The sequence below is a fragment of the Polypterus senegalus genome, chromosome 13 (genome assembly GCF_016835505.1).
Source record: "Polypterus senegalus isolate Bchr_013 chromosome 13, ASM1683550v1, whole genome shotgun sequence".
Classification (NCBI taxonomy): Eukaryota; Metazoa; Chordata; class Cladistia; order Polypteriformes; family Polypteridae; genus Polypterus; species Polypterus senegalus.
In genome coordinates, this window is record NC_053166.1 from 96,444,201 (window position 1) to 96,452,676 (window position 8,476).

At 36.7% G+C, this 8,476-nt stretch overlaps 1 protein-coding gene across 1 annotated transcript in view; it reads left to right on the forward strand.

Annotated features, from left to right (window-relative positions):
• kmt5c (lysine methyltransferase 5C) overlaps window positions 1-5,519 on the forward strand; it is an 88,417-nt gene extending 82,898 nt beyond the window's left edge. Inside the window, exon 9 of the mRNA XM_039774942.1 lies at window positions 5,464-5,519. Within this exon, the coding sequence (XP_039630876.1) occupies window positions 5,464-5,503 (40 nt within the window). The 3' untranslated portion in view covers window positions 5,504-5,519. The remainder of the gene's footprint in view (window positions 1-5,463) is intronic.
• The last annotated feature ends 2,957 nt before the right edge of the window (window positions 5,520-8,476 follow it).

The following is an 8,476-nucleotide window of genomic DNA, read 5'->3' on the forward strand; positions in this document are numbered from 1 at the left end:
GGTTAGCGAGGCGTTGATCTCTTATTTTCTTTACTTTCGATCTCTTAAGTTGTACATTGACAGTTCTTGGGGAAGCTTTGAGGTTATAATACGAAGATTTGCACCACTGTCAAACTCATTTCCGTTCTTCATGCTGGACATAACGCTCATACAGTTACAAAGAAAGACTGCTTATTCCCTCAGACCTGCTTCATCATACGATTTTATTTGCGGCTTTCTTCTTGTATGTATCTGCTGTCTATAGCTGGTTTACTGGCCTTTCTGTAACCTTCTGCCGGCAACAGGTATGTACAATTTCACGGGATGAACCTTTGGTAAGTTGAGCTAAGAATTCAAATTTATCTTGGGGGTTCTCCACCACCTCATCAACAGCATGGTCAAATGCCCTGTCAAAGTTCACATGGTGTATTGGGTTGTCATCAGATAATGGGACCTTTCTATGGGATACAGTGGTGCTTCAAAGTTTGTGAACCCTTTAGAAATTTCTATATTTCTGCATAAATATGACCTAAAACATCATAAGATTTTCACTCAAGTCCTAAAAGTAGATAAAGAGAAACCAGTTAAACAAATGAGACAAAAATATTATACTTGGTCATTTATTTATTGAGGAAAATGATCGAATATTACTTATTTGTGAGTGGCAAAAGTATGTGAACCTCTAGAATTAGCATTTAGTTTGAAGGTGAAATTAGAGTCGGGTGTTTTCAATCAATGGGATGACAATCAGGTGTGAGTGGGCACCCTGTGTTATTTAAAGAACAGGGATCTATCAAAGTCTGCTCTTCACAACACATGTTTGTGGAAGTGTATCATGGCCCGAACAAAGGAGATTTCTGAGGACCTCAGAAAAAGAGTTGTTGATGCTCATCAGGCTGGAAAAGGTTACAAAACCATCTCTAAAGAGTTTGGACTCCACCAATCCACAGTCAGACAGATTGTGTACAAATGGAGGAAATTCAAGACCATTGTTACCCTCCCCAGGTGTGGTCGACCAACAAAGATCACTCCAAGAGGAAGGTGTGTAATAGTCGGTGAGGTCTCAAAGGACCCCAGGGTAACTTCTAAGCAACTGAAAGCCTCTCTCACATTGGTTAATCATGTTCATGAGTCCGCCATCAGGAGAACACTGAACAACAATGGTGTGCATGGCAGGGTTGCAAGGAGAAAGCTGCTGCCCGTCTGCAGTTTGCTAAAGATCACGTTTGATGGATGAAACCAAAATAGAATTTTTTGGTTTAAATGAAAAGCATTATGCTTGGAGAAAGGACAACACTGCATTCCAGCATATAAAACGAGGAGAAGATGTGTCTACTGTACACCGTTGCCCGAATAACTCTCAGGACTAACACCATTAGCACTCTTACAGCCCAATTTACTCTGGTCTATTGCTTATGCGAGACACATCTATACAGTTGCCTGAGTGTCACTTGGGTCTAACGCTAAGGAAGTTAATTCTGAAGACGACTTGTATTATGACAGAGATATGAAATGAGGTGTCCCCTTAGAAACACCTTTAAAGTTTCCCAAAATGTTTAAATGGAAATTAATTCTACAAAGTTTACATCTGCTGGTTAAGATGCCAATTAGTGTATAGGCCATAATGATTCAATCTTCAAGATCAAAGGAGTATGATCAAAGATAACAATAGTGTCATACTTTCAAGATTTGATAGTGACCAAAAAATTTTTATCGATGAAGAAATAATACATTTTTATATAGCTATAATGTACTTTTGAGAAAAAGGAATATTCTCTTGAGTTTGGATTAAAGATTCTCCTTAGGTCTGAAAAGTTTATATACATTACAAACTGTGGGATTGTCTTTGAGATATTGGCTATTATCGTCACTGTAGTTGATAATTTATACAGATCTGTATTTAAAACGCAATCGATATCTACAGCCATTAGAATTGTATGAGTGCTCATACTGGGCATTGACACAGATATTTTATGAATTAATAACTACATTAGGTGCATATACAGAGCTCTTCGGGATCAGATACTTTGTCTGATGCTATAAATGAAATTGCTTTATGTTTAAAAATTCTTACACCTCCGGTTTCCTTCATATAGCTAGAGTGAAACATTTGACCGCTTCAGTCTATTTGCAGTCACAACTGGCCTTTACTTATTGAGTGAGTCTCCTGTAAAAATACTGTATTAGCCTTTAGGTCTGTGAGGTCGGAGAATACTTTTCTCTCTTTAGATTGTGATTCAAACCTTTGACATTCCAGCTTACAGAATTCACTCTTTTGTCAGAGAGATGCTGCTTCTGAATGTTTGGGGTCAGTTTGTAATCTTAAGTAAAATTTGTGTGTTATTTCAAGATTTTACTTTTAACACTGATTTCATATTGTTATTGCTAAATAATATGGCTAAGGAGCTTGTTATTTTGATGGCACTTACAATTGTGAGGGTAAAATGAATAGATAAAGTAACTTGCAATCTTTTACTTTCTCCCTGTCCCAAACCTTCCCCAATAGAGTAAACCTAGGGTAGGATGTTGAACAGTCTAAAAAAAAAAAAGTTTATATGCTTTATGTACTGATTTGGCCCTTTTGTATGGTATAACCAAAAACAACTGAAATTAAGATAGTTTCATACACTTAAAAGATTATGCACATTATCAATTAGGGTTAAATGATTAATTGATTTTAAGTGAAAATCGCAATTTGAAACAATACAATTAGCAAATCGCAATGGCTGCAATCGAGGATATACAGTTTGTTATGCAGTATATCTAACCAATACGGCTGTTGGATCAAGAATTGCTATTCGAATGTAATTCGAATTTACTTAACAAAAAAATTTGAAGGCAAAAGCTGGCATTCAGTTGTATTTGAACTGTTTATTTTACCTGCACTAATTTTGGTATTGAGTTACTCCAGAAGTGCTGTGTATAGCAGCAGTATTTTGCAGATCTATTCTTGCATTCAGGTGGTGAAGCAGCAGATGCTCCATTGTCCTCATCACATGTGACGTCAGAGCAACAGGCCGGAACTCATTCAGCTCACTAGGACATGATACCTTTGGGACTGGGGTGATACAGGATGTTTTCCAAAGCCTCGGGACTCTCCCCTGTTCCAGGCTCAGGTTGAAGTTGCGTTGTAAAAGACTCCCCAGTTCCAGCGCACAGGCCTTCAGCAGTCGTGGCGATACTCCATCTGGACCCGCTGCTTTGTTGGGACGAAGTCTCCTCAGCTCTCTGCTCACCTGCGCTGCTGTAATTGTGGGTGGGGATGTCGCTAATATACTGGTATCAGCAGAAGGATGGTTGGAGGATGCAGTACTCCGAGGTGAGAGTGGGTTAGGGTGGTCAAACCTGTTAAAGAAGTTGTTCATTTGGTTTGCTCTCTCCGCTCTCTCGATGGTCAACCAGTGATGATCTTCATCCCATCCCACACTTCCTTCATGCTGTTATTCTGCAACTTCTGCTCCAGCTTTCTCCTGTACTGTTCCTTCGCCACTCTGAGCTGGACTCGGAGTTCCTTCTGCACGAGCTTGAGCTCAACCCTAGTGTGGAATTAACTTTACGATGTTGAGCAAACTATCAGATTCTTGTGCATTCCGATCTCAGTGTCAGATTTAATGTTCAGTCCTGTTTTGGTAAATAATTTTGCTACAAATTTCACTGGGTTAGGACTTCAATTCTGATGTTGTTTCTTCTATATCTGTCTTCAGACACTGTTAGTTTATCGCAGCGTACTTTGCTTTTAGATTCTACAGCAGTTATTTTTTTTTTATCAGAGGCATATGTCGATTGTTTTATGAAATTCTTCAGTGTGATTTTTAAACATTTACTTTACTTCTTTCAGGTGAGTGCCAAGTACTCTTGATTTTATTCTCAGTTTTGTTAATATTTTAATGTTTTTTTTTCCATTTATTTTTGCTACATTTTCTTCTAACTTTACACCAAAGCTATTGCTTAAACAAGCCTCTTGATCTTTTATGTCTTGGTTCAGCTTATCTGTCCTGCTGTGTGTTCTCTTTATATCCTTATTAATATCTTTTATCTACCCCAAGTGCAGTAATGAATACCTTCAATTCAGAGATGTCTTAGTTTTCTCTGTGTTTAAATGATGGAGTTGTATATTCGGAAAGAGTTACTGCTGTTGACTGGCTAGGTGTATTGGTAGTTGTTGACAACTGGGATGACAAGGCCCTGCTCAGTTCTGATATGCAACTGGAACGCAACAAATTTTCATTGTCCACCTCATTCCCTTTTTTGCTCCCACATTCACTAATGGCCATCTGATCCATTCCTTTACCTCTCTCTTCAAGCTAAGTTTGTGGTAGTCTGTATCATGAACCAGAACTTGATTTTGGCTTTGACTTTGGCAGATTTTTAGTTGCTTTTTCCTTTTCTGCAGGCAAAATAAAACACTTTTGCCAGCAGATCACCATCCTAGACATTCATCTCCCATAATAGACAAAACCAAACCAACAGTTTAATTCCATACTTAAAGGGCTCATTTAACTTTTACTGCATGAAAAGGCAACAACATTTCAACAACTACTCATCACTAAATGTGTCACCTTATAGGTCCTGCTAATGGAAGGTTTCAAAAATGCACTTCTCTAATCGCATACTTTTCTTGCTTTTTGCTTAATGAATCATATTTTTTCCTGTCTAAACCTATATTAACTGTACATTAATACACCTATTTTTGATATGGGAAGCCCAATCTGTTAGTTGAATCAGCGCAATCACCTTTTATATGTAATGGAACAATATTCGTTACCTTTCAGCCTGTACAGATTTCCTAATTGTGCAATGATTTTTTTAAAAATACACTACATAAACCAATCAATGTTTATGTACTTCTAATCTCCTTAAATATTAAGATGCATCTTACATGGTCTCTGCAATATGTTTTAATCTTTTTTTTATTGAAGTTGCATTTCCCTCTGTACAAAATTTGAAATCAGAATTAAAATCACAGAGTACGTGTTTAATAGTTCAAGTAACTGCCGGGAGGTTTTTGACTTCTTCGCATGTGAGAAATTTATAAAAATGCAAGTTTGGAGCATTTGCCATTTCAGTCTATATACACTAACAATCAGAAGTCAGAAACACCCATAAATGTTCATGTTTTTTTTTAAAGGAATTTGACTCCTTTTTTTATCAAGATACCATTAACATAATTAAAATGTACCCAAAACATTACTAGTGTTTCTATGGCTACTTCTGCTAGAAATAACTGATTTTTAATTATTCAGATATGACTGTAAAGCTCCATATTCAGTAGCAGTTTCTTTAGTGCCTTAGCTTATTCTTAATTAGTCATGTCAAATTCTAATTTGTTATTAATGACACTTTGAAATTGATTTAGCACTGCTGAAACCTGCTACTGTATCCATTTGGGTTGCAAAATATTGACATTCCTAAAGTTCAGTCCTGGTTCTAAAGTAGCCAAAAAATGCTTCCTGAGGAAACGTTACTGTGTTGTTTCTTTTGCAGAATGAAGATTATTTCATTTGACAGATTGCCAAGAAACTGAAGATTACGTACAAAGGTGTCTATTGTCTTGATATCTTATCAGGATAGAAAAAGAAGGGGAAGGCCCAGATGTACAACTGCATAAGAGGATAAGTACATCAGAGTCTGTAGTTTGAAAAACAAATTCCTTATAGGTCCTTAGTTGGCTTCCTCCTTAAATGCATGCCAAATACCAGTGTCATCGGCAACAGAGAAAAGATGATTCCAGGATGCCGACTAACATATATTCTTTTCCAGTAATTTTCCATCCAATGTCTGTGTTGTTTTATGTATGTTAATCTTTTTTTTTTTTTTTTTTTTTTTGCCTGTTTCAAATATGGCTTTATCTTTGAAACTCTCCCACTATCGTCTTTTCTCTGTTGTACATGACACTGGTATTTTGACATCTGGGCTTTCCCCTTTCTTCTATCCTGGTAATATCAATCTTGCCCTCTTCTCTTAAGACAGTAATTGAAAATCTTTAGTTTCTTGCAAATTAGTTACATGAAACGACTATTTGAGAAAAAAAAAGATGTTTCTTGAGAAAGCTGTTTAATTTTGGCTGTTTTTGAACCCAGAATTGAACTTTAGGAATGCCAGTACCTTCTAATCCAAGTAAACAGAATAACAGGTTTCAACAGTGTTAACACTAAAATTACCAAAACCTATGAAAAAACTCATAATCCCAGCCCACCTTAAATCCCTTTACACCTCTCTGTCAGTGCCTTTTGTCTTGTAAATGTGTCAATCAGCGCAAGCAGCCTACTATCCCATCCCCCCACCACCCACTGCCACAGCTCAGTTCGCAAAGAAGGTTTTCGGTCCTCATTGTTTGTTGGAGTGAATTGCCTGGAATTTAGAGGGTAAATATACTGTATTGTCATTTGGAATACATTTCATGTGTGTTCCGTGTCTACAACAATCGATGTACACACATCGTTAAAACGTTTTTTATGTTATAGTAATAAATGACAAAATATAGACATGAACTGTATAATGTATGAAGGCTGAAGTCCAAATATCAAATAAACACTTTCACAAAAGGTACAAGGATAATATGACAGCTTCCGTGGTGCAGCGGTTAGAACTGCTGACTTGTAATCAAGAAGTTGCCGGTTTGATCCTGGTTGCCTCGTAAATTTACAGTTTTGAGTAGTGAGCTGCTCTTATTGTTAATATTATTCAATAAAAACCTACATTTGATTTGCATCTGTAACAGCCAGTGTAAATATATGGTACTTGTAAAAGTTAGCTTTGTTTTTCACTTTTATTCTCTGTCATGATCACGATGCAACAATCCCCCATATCTGTTGCTGTTAGTTTTTATTTGAAACTGGGAGTAACTGTGGATGTGAGTGGTGTTTTGGAACAATGGAACTGGAAATGTAACAAATGTTTTAGCAAATTGTGTATAAAATAAAAAAATTTGTGTGATTAAGTCCTATTCTTATGCTCCCCTGCTTGCTAAGTTATCCTAACTTTCTAATTAAAGTGCCCCTTAAATTTTAATATTACTAAAAATGAATATTGAAGCTATTCTGTGCTACACACTCCCAATATTAGGACTCTACATGAAATACTTTCTAGTCAAATTCAATTTGTCACCAAGAAGTGGCACATTGCACATTCAAATTCTCTTTTACATAGATTGCAGTACCTACATTTTTAAAAAAAAAATTTCCTATTTTTCCTAATGAATATGTATTCACCTACAGTATATTACAATCTCCTTTATCTTTCAGGTCTAGCACAGATTCTTTTACTGCTATATCATAACCTACTTGTTTGGCTCTGAAATAAATTTACCACTAGTTAATAGTGAACTGATTTGCATGAAAATGAATTTGCAGCAAAACTTAATACTTTGCTTCACAAAAAAATTGCAGAACAAATGGCATTTTGCTTCCAATGAAATTTGTACCATTGGTAGAATAAGAAGAGTGTTTTTTTTCCCAACATGGGAGTGTTTTCATTTAATAGCGCATGTGAATGTCTGTGTCATTAAAGATCTCAAGTGGAAAAATACAATCTCTAGCCTCCTCCCAATTTGTAGACATTTTACTGAGCCATCAGATATATATTGCTGTTGTACTTGTATTATAATGCAGACAATTATAATGATAATGTTGGTGATTACATCTTTAAATATGCATCGGGAGAAACAAGAAAGCATGGAGACGGCTGGGTAGAGGCTTCCAATTTTGTGTGTTTTCTTATGGAGCGAAAACAGTAATGTACTTGGTGCATTTTGTTGTGTCTTTGGGTGGAAAATATGCTGCATGTCACAATTTTTCAAATGTTTTGCGTTCCTCCACAGTGGTGTGAGCAAGAGACGAGTAGAATCAATTTGACTTATATGCTGCTGATTAGTAGAATTCCACACTGGTGTGAAATTAACACAGCTAAAGATGTAGCTGTCAAAAGCTGCTAAGATTCACACCGTCGTGCGTGACGGTGATTTATTTATTTTAATCGAGGATTACCAGGGACAGCCCCAGCCTTGGCACGACACACACACACTACAGAGACAACAAAGAAAACGCGCTGGGAACTTAAACGATAAAAAAGTATAATGAAATTAAATTAACTAATTGAAACAACAATACCACCCGTGATCCCTTCGGCGATATTACATTTAACAAGTAAACACGACAAACACGCAGTAAAGTCCATGTATGAAATAATCAGCGGTGAAGTTATGTCCAGTGATTTGAATGAAGTGAGGGAAATGGAAAAACACAGTCCTACAGGTAGTTGCTGAAGTAGGTTGACAGATGAATGGTTCAGGAGCGCTCCTTCTTCCGTGAAAGCCAATGAATCCAGACAACGTCCTCAGTAACAGTACACAGGTAGACAAATGATATCCAGACCCCAACAAACAATTCAATCCAGGACACGACGATATATGGCAGACAACGACAGGCAATTCAACAGTTAAATACCAGCACAAAACAACAAACTTAACTTCTCTTTGACCCCTGCCCTCCTTTTAAAC